The sequence below is a fragment of the Hyperolius riggenbachi genome, chromosome 10 (assembly GCF_040937935.1).
Source record: "Hyperolius riggenbachi isolate aHypRig1 chromosome 10, aHypRig1.pri, whole genome shotgun sequence".
Taxonomy (NCBI): domain Eukaryota; kingdom Metazoa; phylum Chordata; class Amphibia; order Anura; family Hyperoliidae; genus Hyperolius; species Hyperolius riggenbachi.
In genome coordinates, this window is record NC_090655.1 from 28,671,112 (window position 1) to 28,695,380 (window position 24,269).

General features: G+C 45.2%; 1 protein-coding gene across 1 annotated transcript in view; it reads right to left on the reverse strand.

Annotated features, from left to right (window-relative positions):
- Positions 1–24,269, reverse strand: part of LOC137535930 (alpha-2-macroglobulin-like) — a 203,547-nt gene that overhangs the window by 165,963 nt on the left and 13,315 nt on the right. The window contains exons 2-3 of the mRNA XM_068257820.1: positions 18,292–18,472; positions 427–586 (exon numbers count right to left, since the gene is read on the reverse strand). Coding sequence (XP_068113921.1) covers positions 427–586; positions 18,292–18,472 — 341 coding nt within the window. The remainder of the gene's footprint in view (positions 1–426; positions 587–18,291; positions 18,473–24,269) is intronic.

Sequence of the window (24,269 nt, forward strand, 5' to 3'; positions counted from 1 at the left end):
ACTAATCTTGGCACTCCAGCTGTGGTGGAACTACAAGTCCCATGAGGCATTGCAATACTCTGACAGCTCTAAGCATAATTTGGGAAGGCAAAGGCATGATGGGATTTGTAGTTTTGTCACAGCTGGAGTGGCAAGGTCAGCCATCACTGGCATAGACAGAGCTTCAGCTGGCATTTGTATTATTTACAGAAGAACCAGATATAAGCAAGCTTCTGCTGCTCTATGCAGTGAAAAAAATGTTTCTACACACTGGGAATGCTTGTGAATGCTTTAAAATGTTCTTTTATGCAACTAAGATTAATTACTGAAATGCTTCTTTTGGGAGTATAATCCCTTTTTAAAGATTTGGACTATAGATACAATTGATAATCTTTTTATTTTCACTTCTGGTTTGCCGTAAGTTTAGATATGTATCCGTTGCTTTACCTGTCTGACCGGGCTTATAGTATGGCTTTTCCACCTGGATGAAGGCCGACAGATGTTGTTTGTAGACCAAAATCTTCTTGCTCTGGTCCACTTGTAGGTTTTCAGCTTTTAGAGAGACATGTAAGAACCAGACCTCTTCTCCATCCACAGCTGAAGGAACCTGATAATAGACAAAGCATCATTTACGATGTGGTTTAGTCAGGGCTGGGCCGAGGCAGAGGCGAGAGAGGCTCCAGCCTCAGGGTACAGTGTAGGAGGGGGTGCACAACTCACTCAGCTATCATTCCCCTATTGTGTTTGAAGCAGAGAGACATAAGGAAAGGGGATACATGGCAGTGACTGCAAGCCAGATAACTAGAGATTAAAGAGAAACCGTAACCAAGAATTGAACTGTATCCTAATCGGTAGCTGATACCCCCTTTCCCATGAGAAATCTTTTCCTTTTCTCAGACGAATAGTCAGGGGGCTTTGTATGGCTGATATTGTGGTGAAACCCCCAGGGCTGTGGAGTCGGAGTCGAGGAGTCGGAGTCGGGGCAATTTTAGGCACCCGGAGTTGGAGTCGGAGTCGTTGATTTCATAAACTGAGGAGTTGGAGTCGGAGTCGGATGATTTTTGTACAAAATCCACAGCCCTGTTAAGTATTAGACTAAGGAGTCGGAGTCTGAGCCATTTTGGGTAGCCGGAGTTGGAGTCGGAGTCGTGGTTTCATAAACTGAGGAGTTGGAGTCGTAAGATTTTTGTATCGACTCCACAGCCCTGGAAACCCCTATCACAGGAAACTGTGAAGACCATGGTCCTGGCAGTTTCCTGTCTGTGAACCTCGTTGCATTGTGGAAAATAGCTGCTTACAACTGCCAAAAAAGCAAGCAGCAGCTACTTCCAGTGACATCACCTGCCAGCAGTAAAAATGTCAGACTGTATATCAGGGAGAGGAAAGATTTTAGAACAAGCAAACACTGACTAAATAATTTATATATCATTGTAAAAACTAAGCACTTTTTTATTGCATAATTTTCCCTGGAGTTCGATTTAAGGTGTTGGGTGGGTTGGGGGCCCTGTGCTTCCTATTACTCCAATAGCAATCAGTGTGTGACAGCTGGTGTGGGAGGGATGGAGGGGCGCACTTTGGTGTGTCAGCCTTGGGTGCTGGAGGGTTTAGTGTTAAGAACAGGGAGTAGTTTCCTGGCAGCCATAGTCATAAATCTTCATGCACTTATGTTTGAAAATTACGCAGCAGGCGAAGAGGATTTTGCCTACCATCTCTTTTGAATTTCAAACAGTTTTACGCCCCCTTCACACTGGCACATTGCATTACCATGTTTTGACGCGCAGTAACGCGATGCCAATAAAACGCCTATGGGGCATTTCATACCTGGCGCGGTGCAATGTGATCTGCCGGAAGTGCCCAATTTAACGCGAGAGCAATAGCGCGTTGTCAGGCTACGTGCACGGTGATGTGTGGTGACCGGAAGTCGTGTAAGTCTATAGCAACACAGCTTTCTTACATTTTGCGACGTTCGCGTTGCGGCATGCATGCGGGAAGCGTATTTTACAATACACTTCTGAGCAATTCAAATTTCGACCACAGGAAGTGAATGCTAGAGAGTATAACTTCCTGCTTGGCTTGCAGCGAGAAAGGAGATTACTGTGCATTGAGGTGGAATCCCAAAGGCTATTTTTTGTGTTTTGTGGTGCGCAGCTACAATGTCGGTTTCCAGTGTGAAATCGGCCTTAAGATATTTTTGGCAGTTTTCAGGGAGAACAACAGTCCCCCTTTAAAGGGAACCTAAAGTGAGATGCATGTAATGGTGGCGGACATATTTACTAAACAATACCAGTTGCCTGGCAGTCCTGTGATGTCTTTGGCTGCAGTAGTCACACAAAAAGCATTAGAGGATCAGGTAGAGGATCTGCAGCACAGCCATGCAATTTGCATTGTTTAAAAGGAAATAAATATGGCAGCCTCCATATCTCTCTCACTTTAGGTGTCCTTAGCAAGAAGTCCGACGAAGACTTTTTATAAGTCGAAAGCTCACTGTTTATCCATCTCTAAGTTAGCCAATAAATGGTATCATCCTGATTCAAAACTTCTTGCTTTTACTCATGGCTAACACGGTACAACACTTTACTGCTTCTACTATACTTTAGGTGTCCTTTAAAGGGACTCCGAGCAGTGCAGTAACTATGGAAAGATGCATACCATTTTGAAGCTCTCTTTCTCCTCTTTCCAATGATATATAAACCGGCACCCTACGCCTTTTAGTTTTCGTTATTTTTGCGATCGGAATCGCAGCCGCCATCTTGGATTCCTTATTCAGCATGTATTATGCAGGACGACCTTTTCCCCAGTGTCGGCAGCTCCATTCAGTGCAATGCAATGAAATACAAGGAACCCAGGGGGATATCATTACAAACATCATGCCGGTAGGTGTGAGGATATAATTATGTAGTTGTGGGTATGCTTAAAGGCATACCCACAGGCACTGCTCGGAGTCCCTTCACCATGATGAATGCTTGGGTGCAGGAGAGCGGCTGGCTACTTTTCACAGGTGCAAAATTAGACTTTTTTTGAAACTCCTAGCAATTTTTTGTACCATTGGTCACTTTCATGGTGCAATTGCATTTGAGTTTTCCTTATTTAAAAAAAGAACAAAACAAAAACAAAAAACTAATACCGTTCAGAAGAAGGAGAGAGAGGAAAGGAGGCCGGCACTGCAGTCAACTATTTATTCCATGGTGCAGAAAAATGACATGCAAAAAAATACATTTAATGCAGACATGTGACATACCAATCTTGAAGGCTATGTAAGTAGCGGTGGGTGCTGGGCACTGTATGCCTGACGGCCGTTTCGCGCAAACATGCGCTTCCACGGAGGCTCTAATGCGGGCTGGCTGCTGCTTGGGTATTAAATATACTCTAAAGCCAGCTTTCGGCGTGTCCGCGCCGATAAAGTCCGCCCACTTCCTGTAAAGACTCCCAATAGTGTGCTGGGACGCGTATGTGTGCCACAACATTGAGGATTCGGTCAATGCTGGACTGAAATTGGTCAAATGAATCGATTAAACCTGCTGGATAAATCTGCTGCTTGTGGTCAATCAGGTGCACTGCAGTAACAGCATTCAATTTTGTGACAACCGACAATGACCACGGACTCCTGGCTGCTATCCCCTAAGTGCAAAATGCTCCCCGCTGGTATCCGTGCAGTGTAATATCTAACTGTCCATCTGCTGGGACTCCCAGTCTTCTCCACATGCCATATGGTAAACACGCCCCCATGTGGTGGCACTCCGTGTGACAGCAGACATGTGGGTGACAGCAGAGGAAAGTGTGAGCTGTAGCAGTTGGGCATTTGAGATTTTACAATGCATGGACACGGGGGAGGGGTTTACATTTGGGGTGGGTCAAAACTGGGGTGGGGATGATGACATCTGTTTTGAAAAGCTTTTAAAATTCTGTTTTAATGGTGTGTGGGTGTTTAAACAAATATCTCAAATCTTCTTTGGTTTAAAACAAAGATTTGCTTAACCTCAAGTGAGTAAATCATGACGCAACACTTAAATTCACAATAACATTTAAAGCACAAATATTTAAGCTGTCAAACGTTATGCAAGCCACCCACTGATTGTAAGTAACATATCACCCCACATGCAGCTTTCCTAGATGTAGCACGAGAACTTACCTTACCTACCCAATCTGTTCAAAGTATTACAAAATCTGTTGGTCCTCATATTACATGAAAGGGGAAAATTGGCCAATCAAGATTGAACATGTTTACCCACATGTTTACCCTTTGCACACGTTACTACTCTCAATAGAGTATAAAAATAAAGTTGGAGCCCAAAACTCAATCTCAGATCTGCACACGAGCTTCTTCTATCCTCTGCTACAATTACCTCCTCACATTCATGTGTACAAGACTTCTCACGTGCCTCACCCCTCCTCTGGAATGCCCTTCCACAACACATCTGCCACTCTCCCACCTTTGAAATCTTTAAACGCTCCCTCAAAACCCACCTTTTCTGACAAGCATATTCTCTAGCTTAGGCCATGCACCCACTAAATAACCTAATTACGCACTGCCTGTACATATACTGTATACTTCCCCCACCTCTTGTTTCCACCCCATTCCTTTAGATTGTAAGCTCGCAAGGGCAGGGCTCTTACCCTTTTGTGTCATGGAATGTTATTTTAATTGCTTGCGCTCTTTTAGAGATTTATACATTTTAGTCATCATGTTAAATCAAATTGTAATCAGCAGTTCTGTATCTTGTATCAGTGTTCATATTTGATGTACTGTATATCATTGTCTGTATCATTATGTATCCCTTGTTTGTTTTCTTACATTGTACAGCGGCACGGAATATGTTGGCGCTTTAGAAATAATAATAATAATAATAATAACTCAATGCCTCTGGACACACATGTCCAGAAATGGCAGGTTCAAACATAAGTTGGCTCCACAGAGGGTATTTAAATTGCACAGTGATGATGGAGAAGGAGACATGGGCATCCTAGGCATTGAACAGATGTTCAGTTACTTTTCTTGGCATCCACTACCAACCACCACCCACCGCCGTAATTGGCTGCTGTAGCCACATGGCTTTCAGATTTTCCTTTATTCTGTCTCTCCCTACCCTCTATCTTACTTCTTCTCCCATCCAGGCATAGCCATGATTCACAAGCATTTTTTCACTATCCGACATCGAGATCCGAATTCGTGATTGCCTCTCAATCACAAATTCAGATCCGAATGCACTCATGATCGTGGATTTAACCGTGATTACGCCCATTATTAAACTGCCAAATCCCTCCGATTTTAACAGTTAATAGCAAAGCCCCCTTAATTGCCAGAATCACCAAATTTGCAGGTTATGTTGAGAAGTAAAGTGGGAGCAAGGGGAACCTTTTTTTTTTTTCAAAAAGACCTTATACTTTTTGAGAAAATCAATGTTAACATTTTAAAGGAAAAAAAGTATACATTTAAATGCGGCAAACGACAGTTCGGTAATTAAATAAAACCCTCCGACTTTAGCAGTTAATAGCAAAGCCCCCTTACATAGAAACACCAAATTTGCAGGATATGTTAAAAAGTAAGTGGGAAAAATATTATTCCTATTTTTCTTTTTTTTCTTTTTTTTGTGCTGAGTGTGGGAAATAAAAAAAAATGACGTGGGGTCGCCCCTCCTGAGCCTCTGTAACCCCTTGTCCCCCATGCAGGCCGGGATAGCCAGAATTCGGAGCCCCGGTCGACTGGGGCTTCGCACCCTGAGCTATACCATCCCATATGGTCCATGGTATGGGGAGCTCCGGGGGAGAGGGGCGGCCAAGCCTTCCCCTTTTCCCCCAAGCCCTTGTCCAATCTATGGACAAGGGGCTCTTCCCCACCTCCGGTGCTCCAGGAGGAGGTGGGGCAACGACTCCCAGGGGGTTTCATGGTGGCATCTGGGAGTCCCCTTTAAGAAGAGGACCCCCAGATGCCCACCCCCTGCCAGGAGAAATGAGTATAGGGGTACAGAGTACCCCTTACCCATTTCCATAAAGGATTACATGAAATAAAAACACAACCATGAGAAAAGTCCTTTAATATTCTAAATTAACCATAAATACTTACCTGTACCTTTACAATAAGTTCTCTGTCTTGTGATCTTCAATTACATCTTGATTGAAGATCTTCACCGGCCGCCGCCACACACGTCACTCCCCGCGCAGCTCTCAGCTATACTAAGTATAGCTGAGAGTGCATCTGCCTATGCAGACGCATTGCCACTGGCTCCCGCTGTCCTCCATGTCTTTTTTGTAAATGGACAATATTACTTGTGCAAAAAAGCAAATATGATATCTGTATGGGTAATAAAATGTAGAAAAACACATTTTTATTGAATGTTATGTCAGTTTTATTCCACTTTAATTCTAACCCTAGTCATGGGGTTAGCATGGTTGGGGGAAGCAGAAAATAAAGGGCGCATATGGACAAAAAGGGTGCCGCCATAGGCTGCAATGCAAAATATTGGCTATTGGGTGCCAGAAAAATAGCGGTTGCAAAAGAAATAGCGTGTTAATAATAATTGCAGTATTTGTATACCACCTTTCTCCTGTCGGACTCAAAGCGCCAGAGCAGCAGCCACTAGAGCGCACTCAGTAGGCAGTAGACTAAGTAGACTTAAGGAGACTTGCCCAAGAAACTCCTTACTGAAACAGATGCTGGCTTACTGAACAGGCAGAGCCAAGATTTGAACCCAGGTCTCTCGTGTCAGAGGCAGAGCCCCTAACCATTACACTGTCCAGCCACTGTTAACAAAAGTTTTCGTTTACAGAATAAGGTTTATCACAAATATAATTTACAAATTCATTTTTTTTTACTTATTTTATCGTTTTTAAATTTCGCTTTCAGGAGTGTAACAAGTAAATGTTTGTTTACACTTATTTTATCATTTTAAAATTCGTTTTCATACGAATTTTAAAATTCGTTTTCAATGCTTAAATATAATTTTCAACCTTATTGTATTAGAAATACATCGCTTTTGGTATTAACCTTGTTTTCAGAATTCTAATGCATCAATTATAGTTTTCAGATTTATTATCTTACTAATATATCGCTTTTAATATTACCATTATTTTAAGATTTTTAAGGCGTACATGATTGTAAGCAGTGGTGCTCAGGAACAATCCATACTAGCGGCATAGCTGTGAGTCACGGAATTCAATCACGGATTCAGCCGTTGTTCCCCGTGTTCGGTCCGTGATCACGGAAAAAATATCGGTGATTTAGTGGTTAATATCAAAGTCCCCTTACATGCTATAAACACCAAATTTGCAGGATATGATAAGTAGAACAGTGGGGAAAAGTTACCGGTAGTTTGCACGTCCAAAGTCTTAAGACATGCTAACTGAGTTAGCACCAGTTAGTGAATCGTGGCCAAGGTCTTTTTGAAAAACTTTTCCCCTTGTTCCCACCATCCTACTTAACATATCCTGCAAATTTGGAGTTTCTAGTCAATAAGGGAGCTTTGCTAAACTCCACTAAAGTTGTCGGGTTTTGGCGGTTTTTAATCCTAAATACTTTTTTCATTTGAAATTTTTAAATTGGTTTTCTCAAAAACTATTACCGGTAGATCTTTTTGAAAAAAAAAATTACGTTGTAGCCACTGATCACGTTTATAATCTATGCAAATTTGGTGATTGTAGCATGTGTGAGGGCTTTGCTATTAACATTAAAGTCTAATCCATGATCATGGCTATGATCACATATTTTACAGGCAATCACGGATAAAATCTGAGTCGAATTCGTAAGTCAGTTTTAAATCCAGATCACAATCACGGCTTATCCGGATTTTGGCCCTGCCGTGGCTGGATTTATTCGGATCCGTGATTGGGGTTATCGGAGCATTGCTATTTATTCTATTATAAATATATAACTTTTTCTATTTATAATATTTTCAATGTGTACATGATTTTAAGGCTATTTATTCTATTAAAAATATATACATTATTCTATTCTGGTTATTTGTAATGAAGTATTTTAGGGATTAAATCTATTATTGTTTATATGTGTGTAAGGGTGTTTGTGCAGTGGGGATAGTTAGGGTTAGGCGAGAGATCTGTGTAAGAGTACAGTTAGGTATAGTTGCAGTAAAATACCTGTAATACAAACAATTGTATTAATATGGTTAATACAAGTGTAAATATCGTTTTTTGTTATAGACGGTATTTTGACACTTCATTTCCGATATCGTTTTTTGGTATAGACGGTATTTTGACATTTAATTTCCATTCATTCAACATATTTAGCACTTGATTTTAGTTTATAAGCTATAAACGAAAAATATTGTTTTAGATAAAAACGTATAATTTCAGCTATTTCCCGTGCCCTTTTTTCCGGGCGCCCTTTTTGTATGTACGCTGGTTGGAATCCTTAACCTCTTGAGGACCAGAGGTTAATACCCCCCTAGTGACAAATTGACCTTAACTGTTTATTTTTTTTTTATTTTTTTTTAAACCATTTATTTTAAACCCCCGCCCCCTTCCCCCCCCCCCCCAAATTAGCCCTAGACTTTGTTACATACACTACACATTACATAGGGATTAGATTGAGAACCCATCAGAGAGACAGGTAAGTGGCAAGGCGGTTTTCTATGCAGCGCTGTATTACATAGTTATTTGGGTTGAAAAAAGACATACATCCATTAAGTTCAACCAGAAAATGTATATTTACTTTATTTATGATAAAAACAGGCTGCCATTTCCGATTGTGGGCTGGCAGGCTGATCGTGGCGGTCCCCTGTGTTTACTGCAGGGAACACCCACCAAGGCAAGTGCTCGTTCCCTGCAAATCTCACCTCTCGTGAGATGACTCCATATGGCGTGACTGAGGAACAACAGAGCCACTCGCTTGAACTTGCGTTCAGTTTATTGCATGTCATGCACACTACACCTGATGAAGGGCGGAACCTGATGAAGGGCGGAACCTGTAAAATGTAGTGTGCAAGACATGCAATAAACTGAACGCAAGTTCAAGCCAGTGGAGTGCCTTCTTCTATGTTACCGTTATTCACAGTGTGGTGGTAGAAGTGGTGTAGCTTTGCCCTAGTGATTACAAGACCAAGAGCTTACCTGAATCGTGAACAACAGAGCCACTGTGTTAGGGGGTCGCAGAGTGGTTAAATCAGATTTGTCAAGTCCACCCTTTGCCTTTCAGACAGTGGGTACACTGAGGGCTCGTTTACACTACAGGCGTTTTTGGCCAATTTTAATCACGGGCATTTTTTTTAAAAACGCCCTGAAAGTGCTTACACAATTATTCTCTATGAGACAGTTCACACCTGAACGGTTCGTTTTCGATCCACTCAGAAAAGCGGTGCATGGGACATATTTGAGGCGATTTTGCATCAATGGCAGGGGTGCTCAGATACCCCTTTTCAAAATCCAAATTGATCCGGATACCCAGATATCCGGATCGGATATCCAAAACCGAACTTTGCGGTATCCGCGTACACGCGGATATCCGAACGCATTATCCGGGCGGATTTGGACATCCGGATAGAAAACCGGAAGTGGCCTTTAAATTGCTTCTAAAACGTTTTTTAAGGGTAAATGAGGAATGTAACATCATGTTTTTTAAAGGGAAACACTAATTGATTATGTGGGGACTTAAAATCCCCCCCCCCCCAAAAAAAAAATGGCTGTAAATTAACATCAGGACTAGGTTCCAGACAGCAGGCATGCAGCCCACATTTTGTCCAAAGTCCAACCACACAACTGGGACATCACAGTTTTCAGCCCAGACACCTCCAAAAAATTATGCAGCAATTGTGTTTTGGGTTCAATATAGGTGGTATCAGCACAGCAGCAGTGGCCTGTGGCACCTTGGCGGTGGGAGCAGCAAAGGCAGCAGGAGCAGGGCAATGCAGCAGCAGCAGCAGGTGTAACGTGTAGCAGGAGGAGCATGCCGGACGTGGCACGTGTACGTGGCACATAGCGTTGGTACCACGGCTGTAAAAAAAATTGTGAACCAGGTGGCTTAGTTAGTAATAGTTAACAATCAGGAGGAGCCAGGAGGTTGTGGTGGTAGAGGGGGGTAAGGCAGACATAGTGAATCCCAGCCACTTCATGTCCCACTGTCCCCCTCTTGCCAACAACAGGGAAAGACTCGCGGTCTTGCGGTGTTTTTTTCTTGCACAGGAAGCGGTGTAGAGACTAGAGAGCAGAGGAGGCCACTGAGGACAGGCTGCCTGAACAGGCCTCAGTGTCGGCAGGGTGGCAGAGGGGTTCTGGTGCTCAGAGTCTGACCATTGCCAGCGCCAGCCAGATGATGTGAGGTACTTTATTAAATATTTTATTAAAATCGGGGTTGGACTTTAAAGCAGATCAGCACGGAGTGACAGACAGCAGAGGAGAAGACAGTGCACACTAACTGTCTAACTACACAATACACAGCAATCCTCTTCCCTAACCTATACTGTGGCTAATAGCAGGCCAGCAGCAGGCCTGGTCTCTGTGCACAGCACATACAGACACACAGGACCTAATAGCAGGTGCTGCAGGCCTGCAGCACAAACTCTGTCGGTCACTGAATGAAATCAAGCTAGCTACCTACTAATCAATAGAACAATAGTGTGGTGAAGGTGTTAATCACTGAAAAGCTTTAGGTTTATTACTGTATACAGCACTTGCTAGGCCAGGCAGCAGCACTGGAGCATGTCTCTCAGTGAGCAGTCACGCAAGCAAGGATGAGATTTCTCATCATGGCACCCATCCTTATATACAGGGGGCTGGCCAGGGTTCCGTTCTGTGATTGGGTGCTAGGACTTAGGCTGGGAGCACTCTGATTGGCTCAATGAGGTCAGGAGGGGCTGACCAGGGTTCCACTCTGTGATTGGTTGCTAGGACTTCTGCTGGGAGCCCCCTGATTGGCCTAATGAGGTCAGGAGGGGTTGGCCAGGGTTCCACTCTGTGATTGGTTGCTAGGGCTTCTGCTGGGAGCCCCATGATTGGCTCAATGACATCATCTCCATGGTTACAGTATCCGGATTCGGATATCTGCCGGATATCCGACCAGATATTCGGATTGTGTACAAATATTCGTGTTACCTGGATAGCGTTATTCGGATTTGCGAAGAAATACAGAATCCGGATCCGGGTTCGGATAGTGAAAAAAGTTCTGATTATCTGGGTAGTTCGGATATCTGGAATCCGGATGAGCACCACTGCTCAATGGAAGGTATAGGAAAATCGCAAATGCTCAGAAAATCGATTTGTGCAGCGATTGCGTTCGCATTTTTAAGAATAAATACATTGTATTTATTATTTTCCTGGATCAAAGAATTCACTTCCTTACTGACGTCAGGAAGTTGAAAAAACGCAATCACTTAGCAAAACCGCTTAGAAAAGTGGTTCCCAAAATAAACAGTGTCCAGGTAATTGCTGGTAATTCGGAAAGAAAAATTGCCTCAAAAAACACCAAACGCAGAACAATGGAACACAATGTGAACAGGGCCTTAATGTTTTTTTGTTTTGTTTTGTTTTGCTTTTTGATGGACCCAGCAGCCAGGTGAGTTGTTTCAAACTTCTATAACAGCTCCTTCACAGTTACCGTATTTTTCGGACCATAAGACGCACTTTTTTCCCCCTAAAAGTGGGGGGAAAAAGTCAGTGCGTCTTATGGTCCGAATACTAAATTTCAGACATGTGACATATGTCTAAAGTATCCCCCCACTGATACCTACATACTGCAGCCGCCTGCTGCCGCTAGACTGGAGGGGAGAACAGTCCAATAATCACAAGCCTGCAGTGTGGTTTCCCCATCACCTCTGTGGTTGCCCCAGTTATGGCCGGTAAAGTGCATGCCGCTATCGCTTCTGTAGGTGCCCCAGTTGGATGCTGCAGATTGATGGGCGATGTAGCTTTTCAGAGTTAAGGCCGGTAAAGTGCACGCCGCGATTCCCGATCAGCTGCGGAAGAAACCACGGAGAGACACAACAGAAGGCAATTGGCTAATCAGGTGGGGGCGCTGCCTCTATACACGCCAATCACTGCTGCCCGCGTGCTGACAGGCTGCAATAGTCTCGAGGGCGGGACATGGCTCAGTCATTAGGGCCAATCACTGCACTCGCTCAGTATCAGCGAGTGCAGTGATTGGCCCTAATGATTGAGCCATGTCCCGCCCTCGAGACCATCGCGTCCTGTCAGCACGCGGGCAGCAGTGATTGGTGCGTATAGAGGCAGCGCCCCCACCTGATTAGCCAATTGCCTTCTGTTGCGTCTCTCCGCGGTTACTTCCGCAGCTGATCGGGAATCGCGGCGTGCACTTTACCGGCCATAACTCTGAAAAGCTGCATCGCCCATCAATCTGTAGCATCCAACTGGGGCACCTACAGAAGCGATAGCGGCATGCACTTTACCGGCCATAACTGGGGCAACCACAGAGGTGATGGGGAAAACACACTGCCGGCTCGTGATCAATGGACTGTCCTTCCCTTCCCAATCCAGCGCTGTTAGCAGCTGCATGGTTTGTAAGTGCAGAGCTAACCATGCACATATAACAGATATAGCTGGATTTTGCAGTAGGATATGTTCTGAATCCTGGTGGCATTTAGTGTTGGGCGAACAGTGTTCGCCACTGTTCGGGTTCTGCAGAACATCACCCTGTTCGGGTGATGTTCGAGTTCGGCCGAACACCTGACGGTGCTCGGCCAAACCGTTCGGCCACATGGCCGAACTAAGAGCGCATGACCGAACGTTCCCCGAACGTTCGGCTAGCGCTGTGATTGGCCGAACGGGTCACGTGGTTCGGACCCGAACGCGCTCTGATTGGCCGAACGGTCACGTGGTTCGGGTAAATAAATACCCGAACCACGTCATATCTCCGCCATTTGTCTGTGGGTTTAGCTTTGGGTAGGCAGGCAGGGTAGTTCGCGCTCCAGCCACGCTAGCCAGGGTCCCCCCTGTCATTGTGTCACTGCTGGGAACAGTAGTACACCGCTTGCTCAGCCACACTATATAGCATTCTGTTTACTGCCACTCTGTGTACCTCGCTCAGCCACACTATATAGCATTCTGTTTACTGCCACTCTGTGTCTGCTGGGAATAGTAGTACACCGCTTGCTCAGCCACACTATATAGCATTCTGTTTACTGCCACTCTGTGTACCTCGCTCAGCCACACTATATAGCATTCTGTTTACTGCCACTCTGTGTCTGCTGGGAATAGTGGTACACCGCTCGCTCAGCCACACTATATAGCATTCTGTTCACTGTTCTGTGTCTGTTTGGAATAGTGGTACACCGCTCGCTCAGCCACACTATATAGCATTCTGTTTACTGTTCTGTGTCTGCTGGGAATAGTGGTACACCGCTCGCTCAGCCACACTATATAGCATTCTGTTTACTGTTCTGTGTCTGCTGGGAATAGTGGTACACCGCTCGCTCAGCCACACTATATAGCATTCTGTTTACTGTTCTGTGTCTGCTGGGAACAGTAGTACACCGCTCGCTCAGCCAGAGTATATAGCATTGTGTTTACTGCCACTCTGTGTACACCGCTCAGCCAGACTATATACCATTGTTTACTGACACTCTGTGTACACCGCTCAGCCAGACTATATACCATTGTTTACTGACACTCTGTGTACACCGCTCAGCCAGACTATATACCATTGTTTACTGCCACTCTGATTCTGCTGGGAACAGTAGTACACCGCTCGCTCAGCCAGACTATATAGCATTGTGTTTACTGCCACTCTGTGTACACCGCTCAGCCAGACTATATACCATTGTTTACTGACACTCTGTGTACACCGCTCAGCCAGACTATATACCATTGTTTACTGAAACTCTGTGTACACCGCTCAGCCAGACTATATACCATTGTTTACTGCCACTCTGATTCTGCTGGGAACAGTAGTACACCGCTCGCTCAGCCAGACTATATACCATTGTTTACTGACACTATATAGCAGACTATATAGCATTGTGTGTACACCGCTCAGCCAGACTATATACCATTGTTTACTGACACTCTGTGTACACCGCTCAGCCAGACTATATACCATTGTTTACTGCCACTCTGATTCTGCTGGGAACAGTAGTACACCGCTCGCTCAGCCAGACTATATACCATTGTTTACTGACACTCTGTGTACACCGCTCAGCCAGACTATATACCATTGTTTACTGCCACTCTGATTCTGCTGGGAACAGTAGTACACCGCTCGCTCAGCCAGACTATATACCATTGTTTACTGCCACTCTGATTCTGCTGGGAACAGTAGTACACCGCTCGCTCAGCCAGACTATATACCATTGTTTACTGACACTCTGTGTACACCGCTCAGCCAGACTATATACCATTGTTTACTGCCACTCTGATTCTGCTGGGAACAGTAGTACACCGCTCGCTCAGCCAGACTATATAGCATTGTGTTTACTGCCACTCTGTGTACACCGCTCAGCCACACTATATAGCATTGCGTACTCTGCCAGTCAGTGTGTATATTGCTGGGATCAGTAATACTCCACTCACCGTCAACCACTATATGAGCTCAACATGAGTTCCCCAGAGACCTCCGCTGTGAGCAGCACTCCCAACAACAGCAACAGCCAACGCCCCACGCAAGCTATAACATCCACCCCAGCAGCCAGTGGTCAGCAGCAGCCCTCCCCGGAGGAGAACGTTGTGTCCATCAGTCCGTCGCCAGAGCGATTAATGAGGGCTGCCATTGAGGAGATGATGGGGCCTGATGTGGAGGAGGAGGTCTGGCTCAGGCCAGCATCCCAAGTTAATGTTGAGGACGATGAGGGGTCTGTGTCTGGGGATGTTGGGGTGGCAGAGGTGGTGGGTGGGTCAGACTCAGGAGAAGAGTTGTATGATGAGGATGATGATCGGGACCATCTGTATGTGCCTCAGAGTCCGACCCCGGAAAACATGTTGTATCGTGTGTTTAGGTACTAAAATCTGCGTTCCCTCCCAGTAGTGTTGGGCGAACAGTGTTTGCCACTGTTTGGGTTCTGCAGAACATCACCCTGTTCGGGGTGACTATATAGCAGACTATATAGCATTGTGTTTAATGCCACTCTGTGTACACGGCTCAGCCACACTATATAGCATTGTGTTTACTTCCACTCTGTGTCTGCTGGGAACAGTAGTACACCGCTCACCCGCCACTGTATAGCATTGTGCTCTGTGTCACTGCTGACAATAGTGGTACACCGCTCACCCACCACTGTATAGCATTTCTGTACTGCCACTGTACTGCTGCCAGTCAGCGTGTACTTTAAGGATAAGTGAAATGAGGAAGAAATCCGGTGAAAGAGGGAGGGGCAAGGGAAGAGGTGTTTCCCCTGACGGTTCACGTACAGGCCACAGGGGAGCACCCAAGAAAACCCACTCAATACTGCCCATGTTGTCCAGGACAACAACCCTCACAGATCCAAAAGAACAGGACCAGATAATTACTTGGATGACCTCTCAAGCGTCCAGCAGTGGGTTAAGCAGCACCAGCACATCACGCACGAGGTCCGAGTCCTCAGCCAGTTAAAGTCTGGGCTTTCTTTGAAGACTGCACTGAGGATGTTACCATGGCGATTTGCAAGGTGTGCAAGACCCGCCTGAGCAGGGGGAAAAGTATTAACAACCTCTCCACCACCAGCATGAGCCGCCACATTCTATCCAAACATCCCACTCTGTGGGCAAACGCGGCAGGACAGGGTACCACCAGCAACACTGCCTCCCTTGGGTTCACCAGACTCACCACCAGACCCGCCTCAGCAGCAGCAGTAGCCCAGCCATTGCGTGGTTCACAACATTCACAAACATCAGACGATGCTGACACTGTCACTTTCCGGACTAGTGCTCTTGAGGTCTCCCAGTGTTCATCAAACACAACAACCAACAGCCCTTCGGTGTGCAGCGCTACGGTTGAGTTGTCTGTCTCTGAGATGTTTGAGCACAAGAGGAAATTGCCAGCAAATGACCCCCGGGCCGTGGCAGTAACAGCCAGCCAGCATAGCCAAGCTTCTGGCCTGCGAAATGCTGCCATATCGAGTGGTGGAGACAAACAGCTTCAAGGGCATGATGTCAGTGGCCATCCCACGTTACGTGGTTCCCAGCCGCTACCACTTTGCGCGCTCTGCAGTGCCTGAGTTGCATGAGCACGTGGTCAGCTAAATAACCCGAAGCTTGAAGAATGCCGTTGCCTGCAAGGTTCACCTCACCACTGACACCTGGACGAGTGCGTTCGGCCAGGGTCGATACATCTCCCTTACCGCGCACTGGGTGAACCTTGTGGAGCCTGGCAGCGATTCCTCACCTGCTACGGCGCGGGTGTTGCCCACGCCGCAAACAGCTGGATAACAACAGCAGCACCTACCTCTCTGACTCCTTCTCCTCCAACGCATCTCAAAGCTGTACCTCATCCGGAAATGCTAACCCAGCACCAGCAGCAGTAGGATCGTGGAAGCAGTGCAGCACAGCTGTTGGCATGCGTCAGCAAGCGTTGCTGAAGCTGATCTGCCTTGGGGATAAGCAGCACACAGGGGAGGAAATTTGGAGGGGAATAAAGGAACAGACGGATTTGTGGCTGGCACCGCTGGACCTGAAACCGGGCATGAAGCTAGACACCTGGCACGAACTGGCAATGTACGCAATAGAGGTGCTGGCTTGCCCGGCAGCCAGCGTTATGTCGGAACGCTGTTTCAGTGCTGCCGGAGGCATCATCACAGATCGGCGTATCCGCCTCTCCACAGAAAATGCAGACCGTCTGACTCAAATTAAAATGAATCAATCCTGGATTGGAAACGACTACGCAACACTCCTGGACCCCAACCAAGTAACATGACCGATGAACATCTGGGATGGTTTAGCGTTTCCGGTCCCTGTTTATTGAACCTCTCATCTGTATTACATTTATGACTGCATGGCGGCAAAAAGCATTGCTGCTATATCCGCACGCTTTTTGTCCTCATGCAAGGCCTGGGTTGTTGTGTCTCACAAAGCGTGGCCTGCTGCTGCTGCTGCTGCTGGGTTACCGTTGCCGGTCCCTGTTTATGGAACCTCTTATCTTTATTACATTTATGACTACATGGCGGTACAAAGCATGCTATCCGCACGCTTTTTGTCCTCATGCAAGGCTTGGGTTGTTGTGTCTCACAAAGCGTGGCCTTCTCCTCCTGCGCCTCCTCCTGTTCCATCACGTGTGCTGCTGCTGCTGCTGCTGCTGCTGGGTTACCGTTGCCGGTCCCTGTTTATGGAACCTCTTATCTTTATTACATTTATGACTACATGGCGGTACAAAGCATGCTATCCGCACGCTTTTTGTCCTCATGCAAGGCCTGGGTTGTTGTGTCTCACAAAGCGTGGCCTTCTCCTCCTGCGCCACCCTCCTCCTGTTCCATCACGTGTGCTGCTGCTGGGTTAGCATTACCGGTCCCTTTTCCTGGAACCTCTTATATGTATTACATTTATGACTGCATGCCGACAAAAAGCATGTTACCTGTGCAAAGAAAACAGACATTTCCCGCATTTAAAAGACAGTTTTCCCTTTGAAACTTTAAAATCGATTTTCTCAAAAACTATAAGCTCTTTTTGCTAAATTTTTTTTCCTCTTGTACCCACTCCCAAGGTGCACATACCCTGTAAATTTGGGGTATGTAGCATGTAAGGAGGCTTTACAAACCACAAAAGTTCGGGTCCCCATTGACTTCCATTATGTTCGGAGTTCGGGTCGAACACCCGAACATCGCGGCCATGTTCGGCCTGTTCGGCCCGAACCCGAACATCTAGATGTTCGCCCAACACTAGTGGCAGCCTGTTACATTTCCTCATTTGGCAGAGCTTTAGCAGGCAAGTTGAGTGAAAGTTCAGGTCAATCTGTCAGAATATGTGTTAAGTAACACATGAAAGCATTCCTGATCATGGTACCCACCAGCTGCATGTTTGGTAAGTGATCCATTCAGAGCTTAGCATGTGTATAACACAGAGACAGCAGAATGCTGTTTAATGCTTTTCACAAAGGGAGGAAGTAAGCATTGTGCAGCCTAGTTAATAAGGGATTTAGCACCAGGACATCTTTTGAATCCTGGTGACAATGTGTTTAAGCAAGTTTGAATGTACTTATTAGGCTGTTGTAGGTGGTGTTCCCATCAGATCCTCTAATTTACATACTGCAGTGTTGTTTGCCCTTAATTAAGTGCTTGATGTATATGTATGTGTCCATAAGACACCCCTGCACCATGGAAGCACAAGGTTTAGTTTTTTGTTTTTTTTCCTGGTTTTTGCCCTCCAAACCTAGGTGCGTCTTATGGTCCGGAGCGTCTTATAGTCCGAAAAATACGGTACATGCTAATACATTTTTCTTTACTATGTACCTACCTGGAAGGGGTAACAATGGAAATAGTCAGGGGCACTTATGGAATCCTCTGCTACTTGGCGAACTGTCTCATTTCTCTTTAGCTCCATTTTTAGTTTTGTCTCCCCCTGCAGATGGTGGAATGTAACACATGCTTTACTTGATAGAGACATGAGCTGGGCAGGGACAGTGACCATATAGTAGCTATAATGACACGAAAAAAAACAGAAAAAAAGGAAATCAGTATTGTTATGATACAAATCCAAAGCTAAAAAAAGATAATAAAGTTCAATGACAAAATCAATTTCTATTTCTGAAATCCATTTAGAAGATATTTTAACTGTGTACTGACAATGCCTGATTTAATGCATACAGGAATATATGCAAAAATGTAAGTACTTAGAATTAGAGAATTAAGGCTTGATTATAACTTTAGTCTAAAGATGAATCTAAGAACAGCTGAAATTAATTTTGTTGAAGAATGTAGCTGCAATGAGTAAAGGTGCTTATACACAGTACAATAAAATTGTTCAATTTTCCTGTTTATTTGACCAAAACGATTGAATCGGATGAACGTTTAAAAGAATCTTTTTTCATTGAAGAAAAAAAAGAATCGATTATCCAGTTTTTTCAATAAAAATCCAATTGGGCATGTTGGAAAAATCTTTATATTCGATCTAACAGTATAATCAAACAACATTATTTAATAGAAAAAAAAATAAAATTTTTTACCATCTATGGGCACCATAAGATTGTACATTGCCCAGTTGATGTGTTCTGTGTTCACTATACCCCACCCTGTCTAGTTTAGGTTTTTCTAGGATATGAGTTGTCCTTATATCCAACCTGAATTTGGATGTTTAAATTTAGACCTAGCCAAGCCAAAAAACACCTGATTCGCCTGTAAAATGTTGGCAAAATTACCACGGTCAAAGACAAAGCCACTATACTTGCTAGAATCACCAAAATTAAGGAGGACCCCCCCCCCTCTTCCCCATTGGCTGGGACCATGCAGGCTATTATACTGTAGCTCAGAGTGCAGAGCCCCACTCAGGTTGTGCTCCCCATTCTGACTACATCAGCCTGCATGGGTGACAAGGGCTTGGGTCAGGCACCTACTACAGATCACTAATCACAATCGCTTACCATTTTTGCTAGCATTTTGTACATTGACTTTTGAACGATTTTCCTCGATTTTAGAAGCAATCTTATTTTGGTGCTTACATTTACAGAGCGATTGCAAATAGCAATTTGCAATTTCCTTTTTTTTTTGGGTAGTGAAATCCAGGGGTGTAACAATAGACCCTGCAAGTAGTGGTGCTCGGATACCTCTTTTTGATATCCGGGATGATCCGGATCCGGATAGTAAACTATCTGGATAAATCCGGATATCCAAATTCGAACTGTTCTGCAATCCGTATAGATCCAGATATCCGAACCCATTATCCGGGTAAATCCGGGTATCCGGCTTGAAAACCGGAAGTAGCCTTTACATTGCTTCCAAAATTTCTTTTATAGTAAATGATGGCGATTGTTATGCACACGCAGCTAGCACTTTGTAGCAAAAAAAAAAATTATGTAAATCGGCCAAGTATACAGCACTTGCTTAGCCAACACCACTGGAGAGGTCTCTCAGTGAGCAGTCACAAGCAAGGATGAGATTCTCATCATGGCTCCTGCCTTATATACAGGAGGGGCTGGCCAGGGTTCCCCTCTGTGATTGGTTGCTAGGGCTTCGGCTGGGAGCTCTCTGATTGGCTCAATGACGTCATGGACATCATCTGCGTGTTGCGCTATCTGGATCCGAGTACCTGAAGTAGATATCCAGATTTATTTCCGGATATCACATGCGTATCCGGATTCACCTAAAACCGGATTCCGGATTTAGCCAGCTATCCGGAATCCGGGTCCGAGGTCAGATAGCTGAAAAAGTTCGAGGAAATCCGGGTAGTTCGGGTACCCAGAATCCGGATGAGCAGCACTACCTGCAAGGGATGCAGCTGCAGGGGGGCCCAGAAGCCACAAGGGGCCCCATCCTGAGAGACTGACAACTAAGGGCAAGGAGAGAAAAAACATTCTGCTCTCTGCACAATTGTTCTAATGACTGCATCTGCTCAGCCACTGATAAGGAATCATACAAAGTTTTGCAGACAAAGATTTGTAGACAGTCCCTATTTAGTGTTCAGCAGGCGTTTGTGTACAGCCCCCAACCTCTCTACACCTCCCCAAGTTCTGTGTACTGTAGTGATGGGGCCTCATCCAAAGTTTTGCATGGGGGGCCCAGTGATTTCTAGTTATGCCCCTGGTGAAATTGCTGCAAAATTGCTTTTGTAAAGTGATTGAAAAGCTATTTTGCCGTGCTCCTATCTTTTGTATTGGAGTACATTTGCTCCAAAAAATGCTCTAGGGAAACCGCAATTGCGATTTCCCTATTTGCAATCACACCTCAGTCAGTCAGCAAGTGAACTCTTTGACCTGGAAATGTATAAATACAATGTATCTATTCATAAAAGCGCTCGAGAAATCGCTATACAAAGAGCTTTTTCAAGCACTTTGCGATTTCCCTATACCTTCCTTCGAGCCAAAGCGCTCAGAAAATGGTACATGTAGCACGTTTGCGATTTCAAAGAAATCGAAACGCTCACATGTGAACACTCTCATAGGGAATCATTATACAAGCGCTTTTAGGGCGATTTCTAAAATCACCAGCGCTTAAAAAGAAAAAAAAAACGGAAATGCTCATAGTGTGAACGAACCCTAACAGGCCATAGATCTTGAAGATTATTGGAAGGTGGGAAGATACATCATCTGTCATTTAACTGCATTTAAAAACATTTTTCCTATTACAACTTTGAAATATCTCGAAAAATGTCAAGGTCTTTCTGAAAAAAAAAATCCCACTTTTCCCCTTAAAGGTGCACTCCAGCAAAAACGTAAGCAGTTGAAATCTAACAGAACTGACAGGTTTTGGAATAGTCCATCTCCTCATGGGGGCTTCTCGTTGTTTTCTTTGTATTTCAAAAGCATTCCATGAATGGCAGTTGCTTAGTCCAACTGCCAAAATAGTGTGCAGGTGAGTAGGGAGGCTGGCTGGTATCTTACTATTTTGGCAGTTAAACTGCCATTCAAGAAATGGTTTTAAAACAAAGAAAACTCAGAGAATCTCCCATGAGGAGATGGACTAGTCCAAAACCTGTCGGTTCTGTCAGATTTTAACTGCTTTCTTTGTTTGCTGGCGTGGTCCTTTAAAGAGAAACTCCAGTGAAAATAATGTAATATAAAAGTGCTTCATTTTTACAATAATTATGTAGCAGTAGAGAAAGCAGTCGGCACCATCCAATATAAATGCTCTTTTATTCTTCAATATCCATATCAGCCATAATAGCAACGTTTCGGAGTGACAACACCTCCTTTATCAAGCTAAGCTGAATGTCAAATGCATCACAATACAAAATCATTATCCTTTTATACCCAACATGGAGGGCTACTAGCCAATAGCGCTGCTTTACAGCTCTCAACCTATCACTGCAGCCCGTGCTCAAGCCGGACCTGATGGGGAACTGCGCTGCTATGTGCCCATTGGTCGCTGTCAGTAGGCTCCCGCCCATTCCCATTTCAAATTTCAGACCTGCCGGTCGGCACGATGCGTCCAAACGGCCGCATGCGCCACGCGTCTAACCGCCGGGCCGCCCATTGCGGACCTGACGGGAGACTGCGCGGCGTGACGCGTGCGACGGCCGCATACAACGCGTTCAAAAGTACGCGTGGCTAACGCGCACAAATGCGCGTCAAACGCGGCCAAACGCACGCGTACCTGGCCATCTATGGCAGAAGAGGCAGGCAACCAGCCACCTCCACTGCACATGATGGTGTAGAAAAAGTTTGTGACGCAAAATGTCGATCCCTTGGATACATACTTAGCAACATAACAAATATCAAACAAATGAAAAGGGAAAGAAAGGAAAAGGGGAAGAAAAGAGGAAGAAAAGAGACATATTTCAATATACAGTCTCCACATACATGATATGATAGAGATGCATGTGCATGCGGGGACACGCAAAACTCTGCGTCCCCACACACACACCAATCCAACCACAGTACAGATGGCCATGGGCCACCAGGGGACACCGGTCGATTACCACGACTATACAGCTGTAAGAATAAAATATATATTTTTAGCTCCTGACATAATCTACTACAGTCTAAATAAAGGGAATAAGATCTAATTCACGATTAAGTCCTCGAGGCTCCATAGTGTCCATCCATCCCACATGATGGGGGTGTAGAGGCGGTCCGTCATATGTTGGAGGTGGCATCTGACTATACTCAGGCACAGATTACATTTGTCTGTGCACTTCTAGAGATTGTACTTACATGCAATTATTTTCTGTTTGAGGACACGTTTTATATGCAGCTTAGGGGCACAGCTATGGGGTCGAATGTGGCCCCATCCTACGCAAATATCTATATGGGCATGTATGAGGAAATGTATGTGTACACTAACAGGTTGTTTCTACAACATGCCGTACAGTGGTTTAGATATATCGATGATATTTTTTGCGTGTGGGTGGGGCCACATTCGACCCTTGAGACTTTTATATCAGAATTGGCGGGACAGTGCCAGGAGATTAAACTTACATTACACAGTTCGAGGGAACATATTAGCTTTCTCGATACTGAGGTTATGAGACAGGGTGAACGTTTGGTGACCGACCTCTTTGTTAAGCCCACGGATGTGAACTCCCTACTCCATTACGGGAGTTTCCATCCGAGGGCCACGAAGAGGTCGGTGCCAATTAGCCAATTCCAGCGGGTTCGTACCATTGTGGTGGATCAGGCAGTACAGAGCAGTAGACTAGATGAGATGCAGGTGAAATTTAGACAGCGGGGATATCCAGCTGAGGTGGTTCAGGCGGCGCGTGATCGGCCGCTAGGTGACACCAGTCGACAGAGAAGAAAACGACAGCAACAAGATAGATTACCATTTGTGTCCACATATAGTACAGTTAGTGAACAAGTTAACAAAATTATTAGGAGACACTGGCATTTGTTGGCAGATAGTTTCCCTTAGGTCCAACAATTTGTTAATCCTCCTATTTTTTCATATCGTCGGTCCCCAAATCTTAGGGATAGGTTAGTGCATGCTGATAAAGGAGGTGCTGGTGGACGACCAAGACTCTCACGTAGGGGTACTTTTCCCTGTATGAACTGCGTGCATTGCAGTTCAGTCATTCGAGGAGATCAAGTTATACACCCACACAAGGGCACTAAATTTAAAATACATGGATGTCACACTTGTGACTCCATGTTTGTAATATGTGCATTAAAATGCCCATGTGGCTTGCTATATATAGGACAGACGACACAAAAAATGAAGGTGCGTTTATCTTCACATAAACATGCCATACGTGAGGGCTTGGTCGACCAGGCAGTACCATATCACTTTTCGGTGGCTAGACATAATGTCAGCCAGCTAAGATTTATGATAATTGAACAGGTTCCGGTCCCTAGGAGAGGGGGTGATCGGGTTAAAAAGTTGCTCTGGCGGGAGGCAGTGTGGATTAAGAAATTGGACACTATGGAGCCTCGAGGACTTAATCGTGAATTAGATCTTATTCCCTTTATTTAGACTGTAGAAGATTATGTCAGGAGCTAAAAATATATATTTTATTCTTACAGCTGTATAGTCGTGGTAATCGACCGGTGTCCCCTGGTGGCCCATGGCCATCTGTACTGTGGTTGGATTGGTGTGTGTGTGGGGACTAGTGTTGGGCGAACAGTGTTCGCCACTGTTCGGGTTCTGCAGAACATCACCCTGTTCGGGTGATGTTCGAGTTCGGCCGAACACCTGACGGTGCTCGGCCAAACCGTTCGGCCACATGGCCGAACTAAGAGCGCATGGCCGAACGTTCCCCGAACGTTCGGCTAGCGCTGTGATTGGCCGAACGGGTCACGTGGTTCGGGCCCGAACGCGCTCTGATTGGCCGAACGGTCACGTGGT